Source organism: Alternaria triticimaculans (genome assembly GCF_023758025.1).
Source record: "Alternaria triticimaculans strain BMP 0046 chromosome Unknown scaffold_2, whole genome shotgun sequence".
Classification (NCBI taxonomy): domain Eukaryota; kingdom Fungi; phylum Ascomycota; class Dothideomycetes; order Pleosporales; family Pleosporaceae; genus Alternaria; species Alternaria triticimaculans.
Window position 1 is genome coordinate 1,376,888 of NW_026055959.1, and position 27,599 is coordinate 1,404,486.

Sequence of the window (27,599 nt, forward strand, 5' to 3'; positions counted from 1 at the left end):
AGTAATACTATAGAAAAAAAACTAAGAACTTTACTTTAAAATATAGTATTAGAAGAGTATACTAGAGAACTTTAGCTAGAAACTATAATAGATAATATTAGTATATAGAGCCTCTAGAGTAAGAAGATTAACTAACTCTACTATTTATATAACTCTAGCTTAATCTTCTTTCTATATAAATAGTTCTTAAATAACTTATAAGTCTTAGTATTAAATAAATAGATATATAAGATTACTAATATAGTAATAGTCTTAACTATAAATTTACTAGCTCTAGAGTAAATTTTACTACTATAATAGCTTATCTTAAGGTTTTAGAACTTAGTAGTATACTTTATAATACTAAGGTTAGAGAGTTAGAAGTAAATATAAATAAATAAATAATAGTGCTATTTAAAGAGGTATAGATAGAGTACTCTAATAACTAATTTTAGTATATAGAGTTTAGGTTATAAAGAATAGAAATTCTTATTATCTATATACTTCTACTATACTATAATAATATTTATATTCTAATCTATAATATTATTAATATAAGAGTACTCTTCTATATTATATTAGAAATAAAAGAAACGTAAAAGATAGTTATAAAAATAAAGAGTATACTACTAGTATATATAATATTATAAAGAGAAAGAAATATAAAAGAATATTATCTACTATAGTTTTTATCTTTTATAGTAAAAAGTTTATAAGCTTTATATCTAACCTTTTTATCTATCTTTATAAGCTAGCGCTTATTCTAGTATAATATCTATATATATAAATCTAGGTTTAAAGAGAAAAGTAACCTAGTCTTAATAGAAATCTAAAGACTACTTTAGATATAAGATAAACTTATATATAAAAGTTACTATAAGTGTATAAGTAGTTTAAATAAAATAAAAAATAAATTTAATAATATTAAGAATAGCTAGAAGTAACTTAAAAAATAAGTAGATAATTAAGTAGATATAGAGAAATAAATTTAAAGAGAAATATTTTACGCACTATAGTAGAGCGTTTACCTAGAATTATAGTTAGTTTAAGTAGACTAATATTAGCTAGATAGTTACCTAAAGCTTTAGTATATACTTTTAAGTAATAGAATAAAGGCTATAAAGCTAATAGTATAGCTAGATTAAATAAGATATAGCTAGGTAATAGCTAGTTTAGTTAAAAATTATAATTTATTTAGTAATAAGTTTAGTGTATTTACAAAGCTATTTAATAGCTAAATCTAACTAAGAATATAAAAATAGAGCTAAGACTAGTTAGTTAAATATTTACTCTTAATAAAGAAAAAGAAGAGTTAATATTAGCTAAATAAAAAGAATTTTTTAAAGAATAGATATTCTTAATAGCTTTAGCTAAAGATTCTAAAAGATAGTAATAAATATAGTAAAATAAAGGTAAAGGTAGTTAATCTAACTATTTTAAAGTTATTATAGATATAGACTAAAGATAGCGTAATTAAAGTATAGTATCTAAGTAGTGTAATAGTAGCTAATAGCTTTATATAAGGCCTTATAGAAGCTATTAACTAAGTATAGTAACTAATACACTAGCTTCTACTAATTAACGTATCTAAGTATCTACTACTACTATAGCTATATACTATTAGATTATTTTTCTTCTAATTAGCTATAATAGTTAAGATATATTTAGAAGGTTATAATCTATTTAGAGATAAAATTATAATTATTCTTCTTACTAGCTTCTTTACCTTTAGCTAAGTATTACTTAGCTTCTTTAATAAATATTTTAATCTTTATAAGAATATTATTAGTAATATACTTAATATCTAGATTATATATTAAGTTATATAAGATATATTAACTCTAATCTAAAATAGATAGCGTAAGTTAGAATAGTGCTACTATAGCAAAAAAAGTAGAATAAAAGACTATAGCTATCTATAGATAGAGCTATTATAGCTAGAGAGACTAAAAGACTTATATATATATATAAAGGTAAGGTAAACTAAGATAGATAGTAAATTTTTATAGAAGTAGAATAATATTTATATTTAGAAAATATAGATAATAAAGCGTGTATCTTATACTTATAATAGCTTATACTTATTTATAGTAATATTTTATAAAGTTTATAGAATATATAGTAAGCTTTAAATTCTATATATTATAGAAGCTTTACTACTATAGACTACCTACTAATTACTAGCTAGTTTTTAACTAATTACTACTACTCTTAGATACTATTAATTAGCTACTACTACCTAAAATTAGTAACTAACCTTTTAAGGCGCTTTTTATATATTAAAAATATTATCTACTAGTATAATTACTTAACTAATATTATCTTAATTAGTAATCTACTCTTTTTAAGAAACTACTACTATATAATTCTAATAAGCCTTTTATATTATATAGCTTTATATAGTAAAGCTTCTATAAGTATATTTATTAGCTTATATATTTAGCTTTTATAAATATAATACTCTCTTTTATTTATATTATTAGCGTAGTCTTACTTACTAGATTATAAAGTATATTATCTTAAGTCTTAGTCTATTTACGCATACTAGCTAATACTTTAGAATTACTTACTTTAGCTATATCTAATACTCTCTCTAGTAATATTTACTAGCTACTTAGTAAAGCTATAATTAATTTTAATAATACTATATACTTAGCTAATTAAGCTACTATAGAGCTTCTAAGTAGTATTACTAAATCTCTTAAGAATAAACCTACTAGTATATAATATTCTACTCTTACTAGATTAGATATTAAGCTTAAAGCTACTTCTAAAGCTATAGAGAATATTATATAAAAGATCTAAAGCGTATAAATATATTACTATAATATAGTAGAAGTATAGTAATACGTCTCTACTAAAGTTAATATAAACTATAATAAACTTATTAGAAACTAAAAATAAGTCTATTTCTTATAGCTTCTATTTTCTTATAGCACTAATAGAACTATAGTAAAAAGTAAGTATAATAAGTATTATATAACTTTAATAAGTGTTAGAAAAAGTTATAGCTAAACTATAAAAGTAGAAAGACTTCTTAGTCTTAAAGAAAGCTAATAGAAAGCTACTTTAGATAAGCTATAATAGCTATTTATAAAGATATTTAAGGCTAGTAATAAAGTATTAACTAGTAGTAAATATCTAGATTTAAATAACTTTATAGTATTATAAAGTAAGCTTTTACTATTACTTAATAAGCTTACTTAGTATTTCTTTTTATAAGTTTATTTATAAGAAGAAAATATTCTAAGATAGTAAGACTATATATACTTTTTTTCTTAATTCTAGCTCTATATTAAGTATTTATTATTAGTATCTAGTAGATAGATTATATAGAAGTATAAAATTTTAACTTTATTATAGATATCTAGCTAAAGTCTATATAATCTTATCTTAAACTAATATCTATCTATTTAGTAGTAACTTTATAATATTACTATAATTAAGAGTATAGATACTACTTTTTATTTATTATTATTTAAGGTTATAGATAGAGGCTATAAAATCTATATAAATTCTATTACTTTCTTATAAGCTTCTTCTCTTTATAATAACTATAAGCTTATAGTAACTAGTTTATTTTATATTACTTAGTTTTAAATACTATCTAGATAGCTTTTTTTATATTATATTACTAAGCTATATACTAAATATAAGTTACCTTACTTAAAGTAGTATAATATTATTAAGCTTTATTTTTATAAAACTTAGTATTATATACTTTTTTACTATAAGTAATAATATAGGCTATAAAGATTCTACTAATTATTATAAAGTATAATATCTTTATAAGTAATACTATTACTAATAGTATATATATTAAAGAATCTAAGAAGTAGTTTCTTTATTATCTCTACTTACTTACTACGCTAGAAGTATATTAATTTTTTATTTTATATATTCTTTACTAATACTATACTCTAGAACTTTTATATACTTATACTAAGATAATATATAACTTTAAAGCTTATAAGTACTATATTATAAGTAACTATATATACTAGATTAATATAGTTATAGCTTTTTAAAAGTATAATAATATGTCTAATCTTTTAGTATATAACGTAGAGTTATTACTTAAGCTTATTAATTTTATACTTAAGCTTCTTATACCTACTATTTATACTAGACTTAACTAGTTATCTATAATAGCTTAGTATAAATCTATTAATATTATAGAAAAGTATTAGACTATAGACTATATCTTATAACTAGCTATTATAATACTCTAGTACTATAATAAGAGCTTAAGCTAAATACTTATAAGCTTAAACTAAATAGTAACACTTAACTATATAATAGCTATACTTATTAACTTTTAGTAATATAGCTTAGCTATATATTATATATATAGTTCTTAAAAAGCTATATTAACTTTATATTACTTTATAATTTAGATAGCTCTTTTTATTTTTAAAAACTTTACTTAAGAGTTTATATAATATATTACTAAAACTATATCTTAATATCTATTTAACTAAAAGCTTCTCTAAGTAAATAAGCTTTAAATTTAGTTATTTTCTAATACTTTTACTTTAATATCTTATATTTAAGTATTAGGTATTAGTTAAATATACTTCTAAGAATTTATAGTTACTTTTTTTAGTTTTTAATAATTACTTCTTAAGATTACTTATACTATACTTTTTTATTAGCTTTATTTTATTACTAAACTATTATTTTTAGTTTTACTTACTATATATACTAAAAGAAAATATATTTTTACTTTTTTAAAGCTAAAATAAACTATATACTAATTAAAATCTAAAGTACTTAGATAATTTTAAAAAAAATTAAGCTACTATACTTTTCTAACTTTACTTAAATAGCCTTAGTAAACTACTATTATTAACTTACTAACTAACTAATATATATACTTAAAGTTTTTTATAAAAAAACTTTAAATTTAAGTATAAGTATAGGCTTTAAAGCTTATACTAGCTACTAGCGTAAAGCTTTTATTAGCTATAATTACTTACGTTCTTATTACTTACTTTGTACCTTTGTCTTAAGGCGTTAAGTATAAACATCTTACCGCAATGTCTAATATATCTCTTATCTAATGCGGTTATATGCATTACGATGCCTGTGAATTGCTGTCGGAACTGCTTCCTCCACGAGAAGATGCAATGCACAACATGTTGCTCGTAGGTAAACTATATGGTCCTCCCGGGCTCGATCAGCATAGATAGCTCGGTCCCGTTGATGAGACGGTACTTGCCATCCATCTCCGTCTGGTATAGCCAGGCGCCCCCCTTGTCAGAACGAGAGGCTGTCGTGAACTCATGCGTGAGATCGAAGTCAATGCATTCCGGTCTCAACCAACATAACTCAATCTCATCGAACTGGCAGTTCCGCGAAATTCCCTCGGCAGTTGTGAATCCGCACAGGCATGGGGCGTCATCCCGTGTCAGCGTTTCGATCGCTTGGGCTCCGACCGTGTAAGCTCCGCATATAGCCAGGGTAGCAACGAGAACGGCAGCAACTGTTCGTAGGATAAGGTTCTTCCGTGGCTTGGATGTGTCCTTGCTGCTCTTTGGGTAGAGTGAGGTAAGGCCGATTCGCTCCTCTATGGTGCTTTCAGATTCGGCTTCCGCGCCCATGCTCGACTGTTGGAGAACAGTCATGAAGCGTTGGAACATTGATCCTGTATACTTATGATTAAGCTGAGTCCTGGCTCCGCATTCGTTCCATGTGGGTTGGTACCTTTCTTCCTGTTTTACGGGTTAAAAAGAGAGAAGTGGTATACTTCACGAGCGAGAAGAGTACGGGCGTGTACGTAAAGACTGCACAATAGTAGCGTGTCGCTCCGATGGTGATGTTATTATCTTCGGTCGATCTTCTTGTAGTTGGCTTCAGCTGACATAATATCCAGGAAACAACAAAGTTTGACTAGAAAACGCGCAGTCTTCGGCTTCGGCTTCGGACGCGGAACTCGACCTTCAACAGTTCTAACGTGGTACCTAGGTAGCTTTCGACAGGCCCGCGGATGTGCCGAAGCAGGACCGTACCTACGCAACCTGCATGCAGTACCCCTCAGTAATGATGCTCCGAGGCTCCGTCCCGCGACATCGATCGTAAGTATCTCATTGTGATGCTCGTTATCGTTGTTGCCCCCAAAAGCGCGCAGCGGGCTCAGCTATCTCCCGATGACTTTGTATGCTGAAGGCATTGCACGTAATAGATTCTCACACTTTTTCAGTGCTTACCCTGCAATATGAATCACTCATCGCGTAGAGCGCCTCGAAATGAAGACCCCGAAGAGTCAGAGGGGCTTTTGCCATCCACGGTTCCAAGCGGTGAAGCTCGCACCAAATCCGCCACGTCTCTCCCACTGCTTTGCTCATGCTTGAGGTACGCTGTGGTGGCTATCTTGTTCTTCGTCTTAGGCTTGATATCCAACAGTGGATACCTGCGCAATGAACAGGGCTCATCTGGTACGTGGTCTTCCTGTCGCTGAATACGTGACTAACACAGTATGATATAGAGCCATCGTTTTTGGAAGAGATCAATCGCAGCACTCACCCCAACCATACCAACGTTCCTGTCTTCGCAAGAAGTAACGGACCCATCTGGCAGCAACCGCCAAGTCCAGAAGTTGACGCAGCATGGCATGCGCTAACCTCCGGTTATCCATTTTTGATAACAGAGGACGACATGCGCATCCTTGGCAAAGATCCAGACCGCTATATCAGTGTCCCCCAAAGCTTCGGCTACGGCGAAAAGAAGTTCATCACCCGATTCGCGCATCCACATAACATTCACTGCCTCGATCACATCCGGAAGCGCCTTTACCGTGATTATTACGGATACCCAAAGTAAGTTGTAGCCGCGCAAATTGCATGTGAGATATACACTGACTCCGTATCTTCACATTTGTAGCGATACAATGGATTGGATCCATACCGAGCACTGTCTCCACGCCTTGGTGGATCATTTGACGTGCTACGTCCAGTACGATGTTCTCAACTACATGTGGGTCGAAGGAGAGCCAGCGGCGGAACCTGAGCTCACCTACAATCGTCAATGTCAAGATCTGGACGCGCTGCTACGCTGGAGCAAAGATAACCGTGTCGACAAAGATTTGCGAGTATACTATATCCAGCCGGCTGCGGGTGATAAGATCTTTCCCGCAGACGCAGAGTTCCGCAATATCGAAAACGAGTACGACCAGAACAACCCCGACCGACCGTCAATGGAGGATCGACGGAAGACTTACCAGAAAGCATACCAAGATGCGATAAGCTATTGGAAAACAACAGGAGAAGTGCCGATTGAGGAACGACCTTGGTAGTAGATGTTACTTCTATCACTTGAAGATACCGAAGCGCACAAGGGGATTTGGTTGCAAAGATATCGCTATCGGACGAGATTGGGATATGCACTGTTAGTATGGAGGCAGTGTTTCGTTACTTACACGGGTATGGGCACTGTATTCACACTCCCCTACTGTGTGGTATAATCTGTTCAGGCATCACCTCTAGTCAGCTATTAGGAATGCGAGTTTAAGGTAGGTGTGATCGCTAAATTCCGAATTATCAGCACTAGCGATATCTAGTTAGCGCTAATGTAGCATCTAGCTTAGTCTATTATTTTATTATTGTTATAAATGTATTACCTCTACTCTCTCTTTTAGTTAAATAGTATACAAAGTCTTTAAGAATATTTTAATATACTTTATTAATTTTGCTAGAAGCTAGTCTATAGTTACTACCTTACTACTTTTAGCTATACTACTTAACTTATATTATATAATTTATTTTTAATAATAATTTACTAATTTTATTTAATACTATATAGCTTATATAAAGCTAATAAGATCTTTTTTTTTTTTAAATTTTTAAGTATAAAAAAATAGTTAATATTTTATAAAAAAAAAAAAAAAAAAAAAAAAAGTAGTGCCTTGTGCCTAATTTTATAGACTTTATTTAATAAAAAGATATTAAAAGATACTTAGCTATTAGTCTTAGAACTACTAGTAGATTTTAATAAACTTAGAGTATATTACTATTAGCACTAAGGCTTCTAACTAATACTATACTTATTTATATAACTTCTAGAAGCTTAGATAGTAATTAAAAACTATATAATATAGTAGTAATAAAAATACTATAATAGCTTTATAGTACGTATTCTCTAATAACTATAAAGTAATAACTATTCTTTTATAGCCTAGGTCTTAATAGAACTTAAAGTAGTTTATTATAGCTACTATCTAATAAATAGTATCTTTCTATAAAAAATAAGCTATAAATACTATATTTTTTTTATCTTATATTTTAGAACTTTTATAAAGTATCTTAGCTAAGACCTTATATTACTAATATATAGACTTCTTAATAGCTAAAAATAGTAATAGTATTACTATAAGCTTTACTATATATATAAAGTTATAAAGAAAAATAGTATAAGTAATAGACTTAGTACTAGTAAATTTTATAAAAAAGTAGTATTACTATCTTACTATAAGTAATTTATTAATATTACACTTAATAAAGAGCTTATATATTTTACTAATAAGCTTTTAGAAAGTAAAACTAAAAAAAAAGATAATAAAAGATCTTACACTAGTTATATATATAATAGAGATAATAGAAATAATAAAAGTAATAGAAATAATAGAAATAGAGATAATAGAAATATTAATAAGCCTAGTATATAGCTTTAAAGTACTAGTAAAGTAGCGCTGTAAAGCGCTTATAATAGCCTTTAGTATAGCTAGAATAGAGTAGTTTATAGTAGCCTTTATAATAGCTTTTAAAATAATAACTTTAAGAGAACTTATAAAAGTAGTAATACGTTTAAAAGAAAAGTAATTAATTAATAATAAAAGGCTTAATTAAGCTTTAGTAAGTAAAGTAATATAACTAGTAATAAGATTAGCTTTAGACTTACTAACGCTAGAAGAACTTATAAAAGAGATATTAGTAATATAGTTAAGAGCTTATTTAGTATACTAGTATAGCTTTAGTATTAGATTTAAGCTACTATTTACGTCTTTAATAAGTCTTTAGATTTTTAATTTACTATAAGCTATAAGATAAAAATAAAAATAGAGATAGAGATAAAGAATAGAGAGTATATATATAGAAGTATAATTTTATATACTAAGATTTTAGTATTTTATTACTTTATAATCTATAGCTTAGTTAGTTATAAGCTATTAAGAATATATAATTATATTATAATTCTCTCTACTATAGTATAAGTAAATATTAGTATTTATAGAATAGTTACTTTACTACTCTAAATTTTAAAAGCTTTAACTACTACGCTAGAAGTAGTAGCGCTAAAAACCTAAGCCTTAGTCTACTTAATACCTATACCTCTAAATGTAGAATTTTAATCTTTTTAAAAATACGTTTTTTTATATACTAGTAATAGACTTTACTTTTTTTAGACTAGTTTACGCTATAAAATTAGTTTACTAATAAATAAAAATAAAAGTACTAATATAAAATATTATTATATAGTATTATAATTACTATAATCTTAGTATTTTTTTCTATTTTTTAATTTAGCTTTTAAACTTTAGCTATTAGTATTATATAATAACTAAAGTATTTTCTTTATATACTATAAACGTCTTTTTAGTACTAAATTTTATAGTTATAATACTAAAGTTTACTTTTTTTTAAAGTTACTAAATTAGTAGCTAAAATTATTATTATTTTAAGCTAAGTATTATTAGCTTTTTACTTTATAAGTACTAGCTTAAATATAATTATACTAAAGTTAATCTTTTTTATAGTTATATAAGTTAGTATTATAAAAGTTACTATTATAGAGTTATATAAAAAAGAAAAGAATATTAGTAGTATATAGCTTTATATACTATTATACTTAAAAACTTTAACTTATTATAACTAAGAAATATTCTTTTAAAAGTTACTAGTATTTTTTAGTAACTAATAGTATCTTTCTAAATTATTAGCTTTACTAGTAACTATAGTACTATAGTAATATACTAAACTAGTAGTACTTTAGTAAATAATATTAAAGCTATTATAATTATACTATATACTAAAGTACTATCTTAAAAACTTAGCTTAACCTAGAACTAAACTATAGTCTAAGTTAAAGGCGCACTCTATTCTTTCTTTTAGTTAAATAGTATTGTGGGTGGACATAGTTTAGTACAAGCTCCGCGTATTGCATGCGGCGCAGGATATGCGGCGTGCGACGTGCGTCATGCGGACGACATCGGGTTCCGCCGATTCGACCGCGATATATCGTGCGCTGCGATCGCGCAAGCTGAATAGTGTCTGCCTAAGCGAATTTGGGCGTGCGCGAATGGCGAAAGATTCGGACAAGGAGACAAGCCGCTCATCCATTGCTGTTGTTGCCTGGTGGGCCCGGCCAGTAGCGAGCGAGTTGCATGACGACTTGTATGCATCTACGGCCTTAACGTCGACGATGGCTATCTCCGGTCTGGCCCAACTTTTCGCCGACTACATGAAATGCGGCCGAGGGTGGGCGCGCATTGTTTTCCTCTTTCGCGAATACATTATAGCTCCTATTTAGGCCGCTTGAGTTAGTCTAGACGCGTGTATATATCCAATGTCTCGCCTGTCGCTTCCGTCTCGCATCATACGAAGGCTACTCAGTGAATCGCGACACTACCAGGTTTGGGGGAAACGTCAGCCCTTTTGGCAAAAACCACACTTTGCTCGGACGCTCAAGATGAGTTCAATAGGTGGTGCAAGTATTGGCGTAGGTCTTTACGCCGTGGTAAGCAATCCAGCACAGATTGCTGCGAAACCCGAGGAAGCCGATGAAAAGAGACATCACCTGAAGAACGGCAAGGGGTTTACGAACCCGTGGGATAGCTATATCGAGTCAAGTGCTTGGGAACTGCAAATCAAGGGTATGCTCTGGTAAGTCCGGCATACGGGAATTTTATGAAGACTTTACAAGTTGCGAACTAACACTCCGTGGTAGGCGCAAGATTACCGGTCAAGCCCACAATCCAGACACCTCGCCACCGACAGTACCAGTCCACAAACCAATGTTCCTTCCCTCCCGAGAGACACCACGACTTCGTGCAACATGGCTCGGTCACGCATGCTACTATATAGAGTTCCCGAGCGGCTTTCGTGTTCTCTTTGACCCTGTCTTTGAAGAATGCTGTGCACCGTTCACTATAAAGAGCCTTAAACGCTACACGCCCCCTCCGTGTGAGATTGAAGATCTACCAATTGTCGATGCAGTAGTTATAAGCCACAATCACTACGATCACTTAAGCTACCCAACAATCCAGCGCTTGAAAAAGAAATTCCCCGAGGCGCATTTCTTTGCGCCCCTAGGAAATAAAGAGTGGTTTGAGAAGAGCGGGGTTACGAAAGTCACAGAATTGGATTGGTGGGAGAGTAGAGATGTCAAGTTGGAGGAATTGTCGCAAAAGGGGGGTAGGGCTGGCTCTGTTTCTGTGAGTTCGGTGGACATGGGCAAGACTAGTGGTATTACAGCAACGATTGGTGCGCTGCCTTGTCAGCATATCAGTGCAAGGACGCCCTTCGATAAGGCCAAGACGCTTTGGGCAAGCTGGAGTGTGGAATCTGGCGGAGCGAAGGTCTACTTTGCTGGGTACGTCTGCTTTGTACCACACTCATGACTCATTCTTTATGCTGACCCTACCCAGTGACACAGGCTACCGCACGGTTCCGGCTAGCATTCCAACCACAGAAGACGACTACTCGGCTGCGTACTCGCACTTACCCACTTGCCCGGCTTTCTCACAGATCGGTCAACATCGCGGCCCCTTCGATCTCGGTCTTATCCCTATTGGCGCCTACGAACCTCGTTGGATGTACAGTAACGTGCATGCTAGCCCCAAAGATGCGGTCAACATCTTCGTGGACACGAAATGCAGGAGAGCGCTAGGCATGCATTGGGGTACTTGGGTGTTGACCGAGGAAGAGGTCATGGCACCGCCAAAGGAGCTGCAAGAGGCTTGTGAGTGGAAGGGGATCAAGGGAGGCAAAGAAGGTTTTGGGGTTTGCGACATCGGGGAGAGTACTGAGTTCGAGTCCGGACAGGCTACAAGAAACTAAATGTGAAAGCGGCCGACACGATCGAGTTGTGGAAAATCCAAGTGCGTAGTTTGAAGGACAAGGCGTTGGGTCAGCTGGGTACATGAGTATGCACGTAATGTATATATTTTTGACTTCACGACGTGCATTCTACACCTATATGTTATGATCCGTGTCCACTTTCATGCGTATAATTATCGCAGGGCTTTCCTTCAATATCTACTAAACCCTTGATGGGTTCTACTCAGAACCTCAAGTTTCCTGAGTTTTCTGCAAGATGACCTTGATCATTTCATTCCCTAACTTGGTCGCCTCCGGGAACCTCGGTTCGAAGTATCTCTGGATCTCCTCAAACTTCTCCCGGTAGCCATCAAAGTTACCCAGACTGACACGCGAGCTCCAGTCCCGGGCGGCAAAGGTGAACTCCAGGTCGTCGGCCCGGAACGTGTTGTCGTCGATGGCCGTGTCGATGGCTTCCTCGAGGAGCGTGGGGTTGCAGAAGAGGTACTCTGTAATGCCGAGCCACATGCGCGAGGGCTGAATGTGTGTTAGTGGATAAGAATTTGGAAGAGTAATGTAAAGAGGAAAGAAAACTGGGGACCTACAGGCGTCGAACAGATCATGTGGTCGTAGGGGACTATGCCTAGCTTCCACCAGCAGTCTACCATGGCGAGTAGACTGAGATGGTTGTTTTTGAGTTTCTTCTCTGGGATTGTGCCTAAAGCGAATCGGTCAAGCAAGTCATCTCGAAGGAGCAGCTTCTTGCCATCCTCGTTATCGCCAAACACAGCCTTGCGAGCGGTATGCACACGTTCACGGAGCTCGTCCCGCTGCCCTGCGAGCATGAGCTTGAACAGCTCGGTCACAGATTCGGCATACTGCTTAATCTGCTTCTTCGCGTCTGGGTTGAGGATCGCAAGACCTGCATAGACGTGCCACTTATTAGAGTAGATGCGAAGGGTAATGTTCATCTTGACGTTCTCAATACCGCCGACGTAGCGCGAGCTGTCCCACGGGAACTGGTTGTTCGCGAACCATGCACCGCCCATACTGAGGAAAGCGGCATGAGTAACAGCTTGTGTGTCCGCTGTAATGCGATCATGCTGCTCGGCGGAAAGATAGACGTGCTTGGACCCGAGGCAGGACATAACATTCTCCACGAACGCAAAGTCAGCATCCGAGGCGCGATACTTGATCAGCACCAGTGGCTGCCCTTTCGGGTCTATGCCTGGCCCGTGAAGGGAGTGCACCGAGACGATGCTGACGTCTTTAGGGAGGTGTTTGTCAAAAGCCTCCATCTCCGGGGCCTTGCACGAGGTCTGACCACCGACTATTGCGCCGACCTTTGTAGCTGAACGTAGGCTTGAGTCAGTAATGACACTGACCAGTGACAGGAGGCGGCATACATGGGCCGAAAGTCTTAACGACCGCGTCGATGTTCTTCGCCTCGACGCTGTATATGATGAAGTCGCTGCAGCGAGACACAAGATGACCACTTTGCATGATCTCAACTCTGGGCTGGCGCAGTCTCAGCATGCGTTCGTTCATTGATATATAAAAGCGCTATCCTACAAAGTCCCGAAACTCTGCCACTAATGTATCAAACTTGTCTGGAAGATCGCAGGCGTGAACCCTTCAACGAGAGCATGTCAGCGCGTTCGACGGAGAGGAATCGATCTGTGAGCCACTGGTTAGCAAAGTTCGCGCCATAGTAATGAACAATGCGATGTAGTTGGTTGTAGTTCAGAGGTGTATAAAATAAGGTAGCGAGAATTCACATCATGGACGGCAACATGCCCAATTACTGCAAACCAAGACGGCAGCAGTGTGGACATGCGCCGTACTCGAGCCAAATGCACTCACGGTCATCATAACGGGGGAGGGGAGGATGAAAGAGTGAAGGACTTACCATTTGCAGAAGACACTGGAGCTCCGAAGCTATCAGTCGCGAGTGCACTCACTTCCAGCCAGCTGTGCTCAGCCGGCGGGCGTACATCTTGCCCATGTCGCCCATGCCGATAATACCGACGCTCTTGCGGTCGTCCATGGCTGCTGTTGTGTCGCACGCTCTTGTGCGTGAGTGAGGTGGAGGAAGTCAGCCCATTGTAAAGCGATGGAGGAACTGCAGGTCGCTTGCGGCAGCCAAAGAAAAGTTAAGTAGGCGGCTTGGCGCGCTAAGCACGGCGTTTTGGTTACTCCGACACCCGCGAACAAGCGAAATTCCACCTCCCACCACCGAAAGTTCGACTCGATCGCCGTCAGTGCTACGAACCGCCAGTCACGTCAAGAAACCCATATTACCGCCAACATGCCTCCCAAGCAGAAGGTCGCCCGCGCTCCCCAGGAGAACATCCAGCTCGGACCCCAGGTCCGCGAGGTGCGTGACCAGCAGACATTGGAAATCGCGACGACACGGACTGACAGCAACGCAGGGTGAGCTTGTCTTCGGTGTCGCCCGTATCTTCGCTTCATTCAACGACACCTTCGTCCACATCACCGATCTTTCTGGCCGCGAAACCATCTCCCGTGTCACCGGTGTAAGTGCAGCCATACCGATTGCATGCGACAGCCACTGACCAGTACGAAAGGGCATGAAGGTCAAGGCCGACCGTGACGAGAGCTCTCCCTACGCCGCCATGTTGGCAGCCCAGGACGTTGCTGCCCGCTGCAAGGGTAAGATGATTGGAATGGATAATCTGGAACGGGAACAGGAGCTAACATATGCAGAACTCGGTATCACCGCTCTCCACGTCAAGATCCGTGCCACCGGTGGTAACGGCACCAAGACTCCCGGCCCCGGTGCCCAGTCCGCCCTCCGCGCTCTTGCCCGTGCTGGTATGCGCATCGGACGTATCGAGGACGTTACTCCCACCCCATCCGACTCCACCAGGAGGAAGGGTGGTCGCCGTGGTCGTCGTCTCTGAGCATGTGCGCAAATCATTGGCTCAGTGGTGGAATATGGCATGGCATGGTATGCACGATTTATGGTTTCATGACCACAATCAAATAAAGTCGCGGGGAACGGCGAATCGCCTGGTCTCCTTGTTGTACTTGGCTTCTCCTACGAGATAGTCAAGCTAAATCAACAGAACCCTTTTTAGTTCGAAAAGAGTTCCCGACAATCAAGTGCTTACTGCTGTGTTGATTATGAGGTTTACACATTACGATTACGACTGCTTTGGGTATTACGTGACGGACAATATCAAATGTCGACGACTTGGATAGGATTGCCCAACTTGCCTGTATTTCCACACGTCTGGGCTGCATTGACCATGATAGTATTTGGACTCTGCCCGCCCCACACGCGATCCCAGAGCAGCTCTCGCATGCCACGGTACGCGACCCTGACTACATTCCACCAAAGCTTTGGATTCAGGATACCTCGCGTCCACTTGGACTTGATTGAAAGCCCTCGCACATATGCGTCGTGAGCTCTGTCCCACCAAACTACAGTTTGCCCTGCGCCCCAATGCACATGGCCGAACACGTGTAGTGTTGGCTTCACTCGCCTGACCTCAGCAAGGAGGTGCTCGCAGCCGATCCCCGTCGGCAGGGACAGATCCAGATGGTATTTCGGCGGTGTATGTGTGACCAATATATCGATATCTTCAGGCACAGTTTCTGACCACGCGTCTCGTCCCCTTTCATACTGGAAGGCATGCACGTTCATGTCTCCACACGCTGGTATATGTGGTGCGCCGTAGATTCGTATCCTTCTCTGACCTGGCTCCGCTGCGAGCAAGGGTGTGGTAACATCCATCTGATCGCCGTCTTTAGGCTCAACCTTGATCGTTAGGCTCAACCGTCGGTGCTGCAGGTAGTGTACCCTCTTCCAATTGAGCCTTCCAGTCCTGTGCTGTTCGGACAGCGATGGTCGTGTCCTTGGATCCAAAAAAGTATCATGGTTCCCACTGATCACTACAATCTCTCTATGCGGGAGCGAGCTCAGCCAGTCTATTTGTTTCTGTATTTCCGCCACACTTCCGTCATTCGTCATGTCACCAGCGTGGATGAGCAGATCGCCTTCCGGTACATCTTCCGGTATCAAATTGTGCGTATCGGATATGCAAACGACTCGAATGGGTGGGCGTTGTAGAGGCTTCGGGGTTGAGCGCAGACATGTGATAAGGTGGTATGCATGGTAGAGGAGTAGCTTGACGGGAGCTCGGAAGAAGAGGGCGATGAAGGGCGTTGGCTCGAACTCTGATGCGGGGCGATACCAAGGATTCAGATGCTCGAGAAGCATTTCCGGGGGGCCAGATGCCCGTCGTAGCTCTGGTGACCGGTTCGCCTGTCACTGGTTTGGTGGTGAGCAAATGGGTGGCAGCATGCGACGCGTCGACCAGGGTCCATGTTCGCGTGGCTTCTTAGCGTGGCTGTGCGGGCCGCGGCTTTCCTCGAGGCATACACCCGTCAGCCTATCACCTCCAGGTGATGTCTCTGCTGCACCTAACGAGTTCAGCAGAACGCTCCTCAGCCACGATTGCAGCCTTCGTCATGTATCGCAAAACGCCATCGCGCTGTTACCCTTACCGGACCCCACTATTCCAGCCTCCTGGATTGGTCTGGGATGTGATGACGGCCTTCAGCTCGAGGCCACGGGGCAGTGTTGGTTACAGATCAGGTTGCGCGCCTGCATCGCGGCGTGCTATGCTCTCATGTCGCCATGAGGTTTGGTAGAAATATCAGCCTTCTCGCTGCTTACCCTTGAGTAATTCTCCAAGTCTGCGTTCATCTCATTGCTTTCCTCTCTCGGCGAGACCGTCCAGCTGTCCCTTTCAAAGGTTACTCCGAACAGCCTTAGAGATGGCAGAGTTGGCTATCGGAGGTGTATCCTTCTTCTTCCAGGTGTTTGCGGGATGTATCCAAGGTTGGCATACCCATTGACCTACGCCTGAAGATGCATTAATAATCTTGATTAGGTTACGAACTGATCGCAGATGCTTGTCATCTTCGCAAAGACTGCCAAGCGCTTCTGGTCAACTTCAAAGTGGAAGAACATCGACTTCTCAACTGGGCAAAGCTTGTACAGCTCGATTATCGAGACGACAAACTGGTCCTGAATCACATGTCGAAAGGCCTCATTATCAACATCATGGAGCAACAACAAAAGCTTCTCTTCTCATTCGGCCGACTAGACAAGAAGTACGAGAGACTTACAGAGCCTCTCCTAGAGGAAGCAGCTGAAGCATTCGTCCTACAAAATTTTGATCGCCTGATCGAAGACGATACCAACGGCTCTGGTGAAGGGAATGCAAGGTCTGTCCGGTTCCCGCCTACTGACGAGCTGGTAAAAATGTCCCTCAAATTCGTGCAACAGTTCAAGGATGTACCAAAGAGGCTCAAATGGGCTGTATTCGATCACCTCAAGATGGAGAAGCTAATCGCGAGACTGGCCGACTTCAACGACAAGATGCACGAAGCGCTCGACAAAGCTCAAGTAGACCTGCTCATCGATATGCAGACGCGTACAAATGACCAAATAGTCTTGCTGAACAGGACGATGTCGCACATGGTTCAAATCTACCAATCCCAGCAATCAGAACAGATGGGCTTTCGAAGGGCTTATTCACTGATAGAGATGGAAGATTCCGAATATGATGGTATGATGGACAGTGGTGCCGTCGCAGCTCGTGGTGCCGCCCGTCAGCCTCTTGCTGCTTTAGCCCAGCAAAACTTCATTCACCTTGCTATCGAAGACTCTCACGAAGATCTTACCACAAGCTATGCAGAAAAGATCAACATGCCAGATCTTCCAAAGGACATTCGTGATACCCAGCTCCAGTACATGGACATACGCCCTAAGCTAGGCAGTCAATTTCCCCTGGAGATTGATGAAGGTGTACGCACGGAGGCATACTACAAGAACACACCTGTGTGGATAGAATGGAAATCACCCGATACCACGGGTCCCATGCAGCAGGATGGTGCTGTGGACGCCAAGATCCACGCTCGCGTCAAGAAACTGGCCGCCTTACTCAGTAAGCACAACAGAACAGTCCGGTTTAGAGCACCCTTCTGCCGAGGCTACTTTATCGATGAGGACGAAGGACGTTTCGGGCTAGTCTTCGAAAAGCCCGCGTCCGTCCCGGCGGACACTGAACCGACATCTCTACACGCACTCATCGCAAACCCCGAGAACGATATACCTTCGCTCACTGACCGTATCACACTCATGAGACTTCTTACCGAGACAGTTGAACGTCTCCATGCGGTGGATTGGCTTCACAAGGGCCTACGCTCGGCCAACATCCTCCTCTTTCCGAAGAAGGGAGGAAGAGTTGAAAACGGTCAGGTCACGCACGGCGAGGTCAACTACGCGGATCCTCTGATTAGTGGTTTCGACTATTCTCGTCCGGCCACCAGCGATGATATGACTGAACGTCCTCTTGACAATCCCGCTGCAGACATCTATCGTCATCCGTCTGTACAGCATAGAGGAAATCGCGAAGATGCCGGCGGTCGTGAGTCTTACAAGAAGTCTTTCGACCTTTACTCGCTCGGTATCGTACTGCTGGAGATCGCTTACTGGAAAACCATTGACCAGATTCTGTCTATCGATCTTGAAAAGGCGCGGCCTAAGCATACGTGGGCTGTGGAGAAAAGGTTACTACAGACGGAACCACAACATCTACGGGGCGTGAAGAGTTATCTAGGTAACACGGTGGAGGGTGTTATCAGGGCTTGTTTGCAAGGGCCTACCGCGTTTGATCTCGATGAGAATGCAGATGAGAAGAGAGAGGTTGTTGCTGCCCAGTTACAGGAGGCATTTGGAGAAAAGGTCGTGAAGAAGTTCGCGTGTATGAAGGGCCTTTAGGCATTCTCTCTCTCATTTATCGCTAGGACACCATGAACATATCTGACCCATGCTTGTTACGTCTATGCCCCATCATGAAATGATGTGAATGCGCTTGATCATACATGTGCTCCGGTGTGCTTGTCTCTTGTCGCTGTTGTAGTCAACATGTGAAGCTAGACTGGCATGTTCGGCGGCGAGATGCACAGTACTCTTTGGGACCTGCAACAAACAAGGTTCTGGTTTAGGGGTTGAGAGTTGTCATTGTATCGAAGAGGATCCTCCAATGCCGCTATTTCATCCATCGTCAATCATATATATGTCCATGAGCAGTCGCCCATGATGCCATCCATCGCTCCGCAACTCGGTTATGCAAATATCCCTAAAGTACAAACAGGCTCGAATCGAAGGCGCTTTACATTCCGTGCTTCTTCAGGTACTCGCCGAGCTCAACTACGGAGTTGAAGGCGTTGGGAGTCTGGATGGTGTCGGGGTGGTGGGCGATGATGACGGCTTGGGTAGTCTTGAAAGCGACGATGCCCTCTTTTCCCTGGGGTTGTTGTCAGTGCTTGAACACTTGATGGTGGGCAATGTCTGGCACCTACCTTCTTCGCCTTGAGCGAGTCGTCGCTTGCCTCGATGGTCATGTACTTGACACCGTTGACCTTGACACCTTCCGAGATGACCTTCTTGGGCTCTGACTTGTCGTTGAAGGATTTGGCGATGGCGGCCCTTTCCTCAGCGGACAGCTGTAATTGGTCAACACCAATCTATTGTTTATGCGCCACCGGAGCTTTGATTCTGGAGTGCTCGCTGTGTCCGGCGCGTATTGTATCGGACGACTTACCGAGAAGTCGGCGGAGGCGGCCCAGGCAGTCGAGCCCTCGATGTCGCAGATGAGGGCCTTGTCGATGTTACCAGTGCCGACGAGGCTGTGATAACGTTAGTTATGGACAGGTGATAGATTGGGAGGCTGGATGTACCTGGTGTCAACGTATTCTGCGCCCAAAGTTAGCCAGGACCTTCCAAACTCGACGCCTCGAGCTGCTCACCTTGCCAGGACATGGTTGCGGAGGGTTGATGTGCGTGCTGTGGAAGCTTGTGGTGATGGGAAGATGAAGAGGGATGCGGCGAAGTAGATGCAGGTACTTTTGACTAAGCAGAGCAAGAGGGTAAATGCGGTGAGGGTGTTCAAGGCTGCGTTGTTGGGCTAAAGTTGCGATTTGATAGTGGGGCTGTTTTGACCCCGCCTCTCGCGATGAAATCTAACGGACGCAATTCACTCCTCCAATTCCAGCACGCAAACCTCTGAGCTTCTAATCTGACGACCCGTCACGCGTCCTCCTTGCGCTATCATGCAGCTGCTTACTTGGTGGGGGTCACCACTGCCCTCGATGCCTAACGCGACGGCACTGAGCGCGCCGCATTTAGCTATGCCCACCGCGATACCCGCCTAGTATCCGCCGCGCTCTGGGGTCGAGGACGGATAGCGGGTCAGAGTGCTGGCAATTCAGCAGTCGATCCAACAGTCACGCAAGAGCGGACACTGGAACCGTCCATGTCCAGGTCCTTCACACGTCTACTATTTAACCCGTCTCTGGCCTGTTTGGAAGCAAACGTTGAAATTGCAGACATGGCAAATCGAGCTCCGGGGCAGATATGAAAAACGTATTAGCTGGAGTTTGAGGGACGACTGGCTTTTCATCATGCACCTTGTGCAATTTGTACAAGCTGGCGATTCAATTCTCTTCCCACATTGCCGATCTATTCCCTGTCGTGGCCCTTGACTATATGATGGCTGTTTGCGAACACGTCCCGCTAGTCACGTGCCAGCGCTAAGACGAGCTTGAAGCTTGGAGCTACCATCCAAAAGTTACGTCGCGTTAGACATGACCAACAAAGTAACTACAAGCCCAACCACCGAATGTACATTGAAGAGCACGCAATAGGACACTGCTACGACTGAAATTGCGCGACAGCCAAGACATGCCATCTCGTTCTCCATCTCCCGCACGCTCGCGCACGCGCAGCCCTTCTCGCGACCCGTCGCACACAAGATCACCCAGCCGCCCTCGGTCGGCGCAGTCAGGCTCGCCGCGCCGCTCCGTCACCCCTCGCTCGCCTACACGGTCTCGTTCAATTACTCGATCGCGCTCGCCGACATCACCGTCTCCACGGCGCAATGGGCGACGGAGCTACACACCAGAAAGCAGATCGCGCTCGAGAGGTAGAAGTTATTCCCGGAGTTTGACTCCAAGAGATCGGTCGCCAGCACCTAGAAGCGCAAAGGTAAGCATACTCCCTGTGCTAGACGCAACTTCCAGAGCTGCCTTGCCTCAGCCTTCCTGCACCAGCACGCTGACCCACCAACAGATCGTAGTTGAAGCCTTGACCAGGAACGTCAAAGAAGACCACGTGCGCGAGATATTCGGAAAGTACGGTGTCATCAAGGAACTCACCATGCCCATGAACCCCACCTGTATGTTTCGCCCTACCTCCCCACAGAGCAGGACTGACTATTGAACAGTCAACATCAATCGCGGCATAGCCTACATTCTCTACGAGGAGATCGACGACGCCGAGCGCACAATCGCGAAGATGCACGACGCACAATTAGATGGAGCCAAGATCCAAGTTTCCATTGTCCTTCCCCGCCGTCGTTTCTCACAGACACCTCCGCCCGCGCGTAGAGGCCCGCCGCCACGCGACGACTACGAAGGTGGCTATGGGCGCGGTGGACGGGGACCGAGGGGCGGAGGCCCACCTGGCGCGTACAGGCCACCACCTATGGATGGCCGTTATCGATCTCCGCCGCGTCGAATGTCGCCCGATCGAGGACACTGGGGTCGGGGCAGAGGCGGAGGCGGTCGCGGTGGACGAGGGGCCTACGGAGGACGGCCACGGTCGTACACACGTTCTCGCAGCCGGTCACCACGACGAAGCCTATCGCGCTCTTCTTACAGTCGCTCGCCGTCCAGAACACCACCAAGACGAAGTGGGGGAGGAGGCTATGGCAGGCGAGACAGTCCACCAAGGAGGGGAGGTCGCGCGGGTGCAGGCGGCGGAAGGAGGAGTCCAAGCTATAGCTCCTATGGCAGCGACCGGAGTCGAAGCAGAGACCGCAGATGAGAGACGCAAGATTGTCTTCATTGTCGGCTGGAAAAGCCTAGAGGCATCCGCACAGTCAAGTAGGAGCTCGGTTGGACTATTCGGTTGGCCAGACCAATGGTATACATTAATTGAAATCGGTCGCAGGCTCAGTTGGGCGAAGTCCATCTTGCCTTGAAAGAAGTTTCCTACATGCCCACGCGTCTTCGCAATCAATCAGGTCATCTTCAACTGAAATCCTGCTCCCTTCTCTTCTTCCTCTCTGCCCTTGAAAATACTACTAAAATCCACGTTGCCCTGCATGCCGGGCGCCTCTCCTCTCTTTGGCGCATTCGGACTCTTCTTCCTTCTCCTCTCCTGCCCGGCCTTGCTTGGAAACGTGGGAAACATCTCGGTCGGTTTCGGCTTGGGTTGCTCTCTGAAGTAAGGATGCTCCAGTACTTCTTTCGCTGTAGGCCTATGGTCTGGATTCAGGGATAGCAACGAAGAGAGGAGTTCAATGCCAGACGCTGTCAAGAAGGGAAATTTTGCACGGTTGAAGCCTGGGGCGTTGCGGTGGTCGCGCGGTAGCTTTAGTGATTTGGAGTTGGGCAGGCGGTAGAATTGTGGCCAAGACTTCTCTGATGGGAGACCACAAAGGGAGAAGATGAGTGAGAGCTCGTCGACCTCGTTCTTGCCTTGTAGTAACGGCTCTTTTGCAAGCAGTTCGCCGAATATACAGCCTACGCTCCACATGTCGACTTCCGTCCCGTAATCTCGAGTCCCTAGTAGAAGTTCAGGCGCACGATACCATAGCGTGACGACCAGTTGTGTGAGGGGTGCGTTCGCCGGCGGGATGTATCGTGCCATACCAAAGTCTGCAAGCTTCAGCTGGCCACGGTTGTTGAGTAGGATGTTTGATGTCTTGAGATCGCGGTGCATGATGAAGTTCTCATGCAGATAGCCGACGCCAGAGACCAACTGTCGTAACAATGTCTTGACTTCACTTGCCATGAATGACTCACTCATGTCTTCTTGTAATGTCTTGAGGTCATGTTCGAGGAAGTCCATGACCAGGATACATTCTTGCGGGTCGTCACCAGATAGAACCTCCAGAAGATCGACGACATTGGCATGTCTGCAGCGTTGCAGGATGGAGATTTCTCGTAGCGCGGTGATAGGGAAACCGTCTTGGTTGTAGTCCATTTTGACTTTCTTGTGGGCGACCACGGAGCCTGTAGTGATGTCGCGCGCTCGTGAGACCCAGCCGTATGAGCCTTCTTCGATCTGATTGAGGGTCTCGAAGTTGGAAATATGTCGACAAGGGTTCCAAGCTCCGCCTTGAAATCGCAGGAGCTTCCTCTCCTTCTCTTCTTCTTTGGGCTTTGCGGCTCCCTCGTCATCGTCGCCTGTTGATAATCTCCTGCGCTTTGCAGGTCTCGATTCCGCCTCTTGCGTTGTTCGTGAGGCTGCTTCCGCCTCTTGCTGTTTCTGAAGCTTCAGGCGTTTCTTCTCTTCTTTCTCTTTCTTCCGACGCGCTTCCTCGGCTTTGTCTGCTTCATCATTTGCCCATCGTGATGCCATAGCTCTTTCTCTTTCCTTTGTGACCAAGAGACCGGCTTCCACTATTATCTATATGCAAAGGCGTGTATTGAGGTTAAGTCGGTTTGGTTTCCCAGAAGGACCCGGCCGGTGTGTTTCCGTGTAGATGGCGCTGGTTGGACCGATAGCACGTGTGAATCGTTAAATGGTGGTCATAGCTTCGTTCACGTTGGCGTTCCGATCTAAACTTTCTGTAGTTCCGAACGCGCCAACGTCATGGAGCTTCGATAAACAAGACCGACATGAGGACCAAACCTCTGAACCTACTGCGGACAGCGACACAGTGTTGTCGATCGGTACCACGACAAACGTCGATCCGAATAACGAAATGTGCCTCCCGGTGGTCGTCGACTTCTGCCTCTACATCTTCCGACTCGGAACGACAATGGTCGACGCCGCTGGCGAAGACGCTGGCTGAAGCTATTACAGTATGAGTCCCCTTCCCAGTATGAAAGCAAGTCTAACATTAGCTTCAGACGACAGGTCCGATCTCGGTAGCGGCGTATATGCGACAATGCCTCACTCACCCCGATGGCGGTTACTACACAAGACAAACATCGACTGGACAGGATCAATTTGGCACAAAGGGTGACTTTGTGACATCGCCAGAGATCAGCCAGGTATTTGGCGAGCTTATTGGTATATGGCTATACGCAGAGTGGCTTGCCCAAGGAAGGAAAGACAAGGTGCAGATAATCGAGGTTGGGCCCGGACGAGGAACGCTAATGGACGATGTACTGAGGGTATGGTGCTCTGCCAATAGTAGAGAATGCGAAGCATGCTTACAGGATGGCAGACCATATCTAGTTTCAAGGCTTTCACAAATAGCATCGAGGCTATTTATCTCATCGAAGCATCACCTTACCTACAGAAACAGCAAGCAAAGTTGCTGTCTGACACCGATGATCTGAAGAAGAGCGACATTGGTCTAACCGCACAATGCAAGTACATGCCTTCCTGCAGGATCGAGTGGTGCGAAGACATCAGGCTGGTGCCAAAAGGTACGCGCTCGACTCTACTCTCTTCATCAACAGCGTACTGACAACATACACAGAGCATACGGCAGCGCCTTTCATACTAGCCCACGAGTTCTTTGATGCACTTCCAATCCACGTCTTCCAGAATATCTCTCAATCTTCGGTGCCTGCCTCATCGACCATCATCACGCCAACCGGCCCTATCAAACCCAAGCACGGCGTGACAACCCCCAGGAATACCTGGCATGAGCTGGTTGTGTCGCCAACTTCGCCGTACTCGGATATGGGCGCAAGTGGCTCTTCGCCAAAGAAAGGGGATGAAAAATTGGACTTCGAATTGACCGTTTCGAAGACACCGACGCCACACTCCTTATACCTGCCGAAGTTGTCTGATCGCTACAAGAAGCTAGAGAATACTCCAGATGCGATCATCGAGATCTCGCCTGAATCTTTTGCCTACGTATCTGACTTCGCTGTACGGATAGGCGGCAGCGCTCCTAAGCCTAGCAACACCTCAGCATCCCATACTCCCTCGAGCAGAAGTGCTCCTGTTGAGGAAAGCTTCGTAAAAGCGCAGCCGTCTGGTGCAGCTTTGATCTTGGATTATGGACCTTTGGATACTATCCCAGCGAACACTCTCCGGGGCATTCGCTCACATACCACTGTCTCGCCTTTTGCATCGCCCGGTCTGGTAGATCTCTCGGCTGATGTGGACTTTCTCGCCCTTGCAGATGCAGCTTTAGATGCTTCTCCGGGTGTTGAGGTTCACGGACCCGTTGAACAGTCTTTCTTTTTATCGACAATGGGCATTAAGGAGCGCGCTGATCGCTTACTTAAGGCTGCTAAGGATGAAGATACGCGAAGACGCTTGGAAACAGGCTGGAAGCGACTTGTCGATAGAGGGCCAAACGGTATGGGTAAAACCTACAAAGCTATGGCTATCGTGCCCTATAAGAAGCAAGGCCCAGTCCGACGGCCGATCGGGTTTGGCGGAGACATCGTTGGCTGAACAATATGATAGCTACCAAATCAACAGTTTTAGCCTTGGACATTAGGTGATGGGCGTCTGATGACTAAATACGATATGTATTCCCATACTGCGTGCCGCAGTTGATTGCATCCGATTGATCGATCAAATTTCTTCAATGTTACTTCCACTCGACTGGCTCTCACGATGGAATGATACTTCGCATAGCCATCCTACCATGATTGATGCGCGATACTTCCATCACCGGTATCCTATGTAAGAGAAAGACCATCCTATGGGTACACTCATCTTGCAAGGAAATCTTGGTGTCTTTGAAGGACAGCATCGGGGAGAGGATTCCTTCTGATCGTAGAAGGAAAGAACAACGTCACGGATGAATGGACAAGTGCTCTGCACATCAATGATGTTAAGACAATTTACTCCTGAAAACTCCAAAAGAATAGAGTTTAAATCGTACAAGGGGGCATAAAAAGGGAAGAATCTACATACAAAACATACTAATAAAAATCGTTAGAACACACACTGGCATCGCTAGCCCTCCGACGTCTTCCCTTGCCCAATATCATACCCACATTCAGTGCACATCCCTGAGGAACCTCGTCGTCTTCAGGCTCACCCCGCTCCCAGTCCTCAATCTCATCTTCAGCAAGTTCTTCATCGATCACGTCGAAACGCGCAGAATTGAATCCGGCGTCCCCGAAAGCAGAATACATAGACTGGCGCTGCGGCTTCGGGAAGACAGAAGCGTTGTCATCCTCATATTCAGCGAACGGTTCGGGGTCAGGATGGCTAGATAGAAGCTGTCTGTACTTCTCCACGCGCTCTTCTTGCGTCTCAATGTGGTCATAGATCGGGTTGTCGAGAGGATCTATGTATCCCGTGCGAGAGGATGGGCCGCCGGTGTAAGACGCGATCGTGTGCGCTGTGGTTGCGAGTGATCGGCGGGAGATCATTGAAGCGGGAGGATTGAGGAAAGAGTTCTCCTGCCTGGTAGAACCCGCGACTGACGGTTGTGGCACAGGCCTGCGTCTGATCTGTAATGGAGCTGGACGGTCGTCCGAATTGTGGTGCCGAGGAAGGCGAACGGTAGGGAGGCTCATGGTATCATCAGGCGTGATAGTCCTTTCTGGATTATGCGAAGCCATTGACTCGTTATAATGCCTTGACGCGTTTGTCGATGAGCGAGAAGGTATGAGTCCAGGCTGGTTTCGCAAAGCCGGATGGACATCTTCTTGGTTGTGAGGAATAGTGTATACCCGCTTACGCATACCGGGCATCTCAAAACCAAGATCCTCGGCCTGTGACTTGAGCTTAGTGTCTGGAGGCCGGGGATTAGGACCCAGTTTGGGGTCGAACAGGCTCGGAGCTGTTAGTTCTTGTTCTCGCCGCCGTCTTACAGCTCTGGTCGAGGCAGAACGGCTAAAAGTGCGCTGATGAGCAGGGACGGTAGATGAACCTAAACTTTGACAGGGCATCGGACCGACGGGAGTTTTCTGCGTTCTCGTGCGGCTATGTGCACGAAGGTGGCGGTGTTGCTCATGCTTCCACTGAGCCCGCAGATGTTTGAGATCCATGCCCAGATCGCATGCTCTTAACATATTGCTTTCTCCACTCGCCTTCCTGACCCAGTAACGCACGAATCGAAGACGTTTGCTCTTAGTGCTGTCCCAGCCAGCAACGCTACGGATCGCATCCATTGTCGTGAACGCCTTGCTGTTGAAGCGACCGACCATACCGGCGAACAGAGCAAAAAGAACATCCGAATCTGATCCCATCCGCGCCATCATACAAGCCGGGCATTGGTCTGCCTGATAGTGCCACTTCGATCCGCACTGAATCGGCTCATGACCAGGGGGAGCGGAAGCACCCGAACTAAAGTTGGGTTGCCACATCCGTAGCACAGGTTCTAGTTGACGGACTTTTGACTTCTGATCCGTCGTTAGAAGGCCGTGGGTCATTACAAGTGGATAGAGAAACTTGCCGATGGCGCCATCGTATTCGTGACGGATCCATTTGAAGATGTCATTGACAAGATTTTGGTTTAGGCCCTTGTGTGTCGTACACAGGTTCGTTGAGCCGAAAGAGAGCCGCGAAGCGCGTAGCCGGCTAGGAAGCCGTTGTATAGCTTCCTTGGTATG

General features: G+C 43.4%; 10 protein-coding genes across 10 annotated transcripts; 6 read left to right on the plus strand and 4 right to left on the minus strand.

Annotated features, from left to right (window-relative positions):
• Positions 1 to 5,135: 5,135 nt before the first annotated feature.
• J4E78_002123 (uncharacterized protein) lies at positions 5,136 to 5,606 on the minus strand (the record flags this gene model as incomplete). The annotated part of the gene is given in 2 exon segments (XM_049362773.1): positions 5,136 to 5,588; positions 5,601 to 5,606. The coding sequence occupies 2 exon segments, from the start codon at positions 5,604 to 5,606 to the stop codon at positions 5,136 to 5,138; spliced, it is 459 nt and encodes a 152-aa protein (XP_049225365.1).
• A 718-nt stretch (positions 5,607 to 6,324) lies between these two features.
• Positions 6,325 to 7,273, plus strand: J4E78_002124 (uncharacterized protein; the record flags this gene model as incomplete). Its single annotated transcript, XM_049362774.1, has 4 exons — positions 6,325 to 6,333; positions 6,407 to 6,416; positions 6,467 to 6,797; positions 6,862 to 7,273. 4 exons carry the CDS (start codon positions 6,325 to 6,327, stop codon positions 7,271 to 7,273), a joined length of 762 nt encoding a protein of 253 aa, XP_049225366.1.
• Positions 7,274 to 10,662: 3,389 nt separating this feature from the next.
• On the plus strand, positions 10,663 to 12,032 carry J4E78_002125 (uncharacterized protein; the record flags this gene model as incomplete). Its single annotated transcript, XM_049362775.1, has 3 exons — positions 10,663 to 10,856; positions 10,921 to 11,565; positions 11,621 to 12,032. 3 exons carry the CDS (start codon positions 10,663 to 10,665, stop codon positions 12,030 to 12,032), a joined length of 1,251 nt encoding a protein of 416 aa, XP_049225367.1.
• Positions 12,033 to 14,319: 2,287 nt separating this feature from the next.
• On the plus strand, positions 14,320 to 14,935 carry RPS14 (ribosomal protein S14, S11; the record flags this gene model as incomplete). The annotated part of the gene is made up of 4 exons (XM_049362776.1): positions 14,320 to 14,388; positions 14,444 to 14,548; positions 14,600 to 14,684; positions 14,739 to 14,935. 4 exons carry the CDS (start codon positions 14,320 to 14,322, stop codon positions 14,933 to 14,935), a joined length of 456 nt encoding a protein of 151 aa, XP_049225368.1.
• A 278-nt stretch (positions 14,936 to 15,213) lies between these two features.
• Positions 15,214 to 16,257, minus strand: J4E78_002127 (uncharacterized protein; the record flags this gene model as incomplete). The annotated part of the gene is made up of 1 exon (XM_049362777.1): positions 15,214 to 16,257. The coding sequence occupies one exon, from the start codon at positions 16,255 to 16,257 to the stop codon at positions 15,214 to 15,216; it is 1,044 nt and encodes a 347-aa protein (XP_049225369.1).
• An 822-nt stretch (positions 16,258 to 17,079) lies between these two features.
• On the plus strand, positions 17,080 to 18,828 carry J4E78_002128 (uncharacterized protein; the record flags this gene model as incomplete). The annotated part of the gene is made up of 1 exon (XM_049362778.1): positions 17,080 to 18,828. One exon carries the CDS (start codon positions 17,080 to 17,082, stop codon positions 18,826 to 18,828), a length of 1,749 nt encoding a protein of 582 aa, XP_049225370.1.
• A 394-nt stretch (positions 18,829 to 19,222) lies between these two features.
• Positions 19,223 to 19,872, minus strand: J4E78_002129 (uncharacterized protein; the record flags this gene model as incomplete). The annotated part of the gene is made up of 4 exons (XM_049362779.1): positions 19,223 to 19,357; positions 19,413 to 19,556; positions 19,655 to 19,739; positions 19,844 to 19,872. 4 exons carry the CDS (start codon positions 19,870 to 19,872, stop codon positions 19,223 to 19,225), a joined length of 393 nt encoding a protein of 130 aa, XP_049225371.1.
• Positions 19,873 to 20,989: 1,117 nt separating this feature from the next.
• J4E78_002130 (uncharacterized protein) lies at positions 20,990 to 22,093 on the plus strand (the record flags this gene model as incomplete). Its single annotated transcript, XM_049362780.1, has 4 exons — positions 20,990 to 21,034; positions 21,181 to 21,286; positions 21,356 to 21,541; positions 21,585 to 22,093. 4 exons carry the CDS (start codon positions 20,990 to 20,992, stop codon positions 22,091 to 22,093), a joined length of 846 nt encoding a protein of 281 aa, XP_049225372.1.
• A 38-nt stretch (positions 22,094 to 22,131) lies between these two features.
• Positions 22,132 to 23,478, minus strand: J4E78_002131 (uncharacterized protein; the record flags this gene model as incomplete). Its single annotated transcript, XM_049362781.1, has 1 exon — positions 22,132 to 23,478. The coding sequence occupies one exon, from the start codon at positions 23,476 to 23,478 to the stop codon at positions 22,132 to 22,134; it is 1,347 nt and encodes a 448-aa protein (XP_049225373.1).
• A 260-nt stretch (positions 23,479 to 23,738) lies between these two features.
• Positions 23,739 to 25,482, plus strand: J4E78_002132 (uncharacterized protein; the record flags this gene model as incomplete). The annotated part of the gene is made up of 4 exons (XM_049362782.1): positions 23,739 to 23,924; positions 23,973 to 24,239; positions 24,293 to 24,497; positions 24,551 to 25,482. The coding sequence occupies 4 exons, from the start codon at positions 23,739 to 23,741 to the stop codon at positions 25,480 to 25,482; spliced, it is 1,590 nt and encodes a 529-aa protein (XP_049225374.1).
• Between the last annotated feature and the right edge of the window lie 2,117 nt (positions 25,483 to 27,599).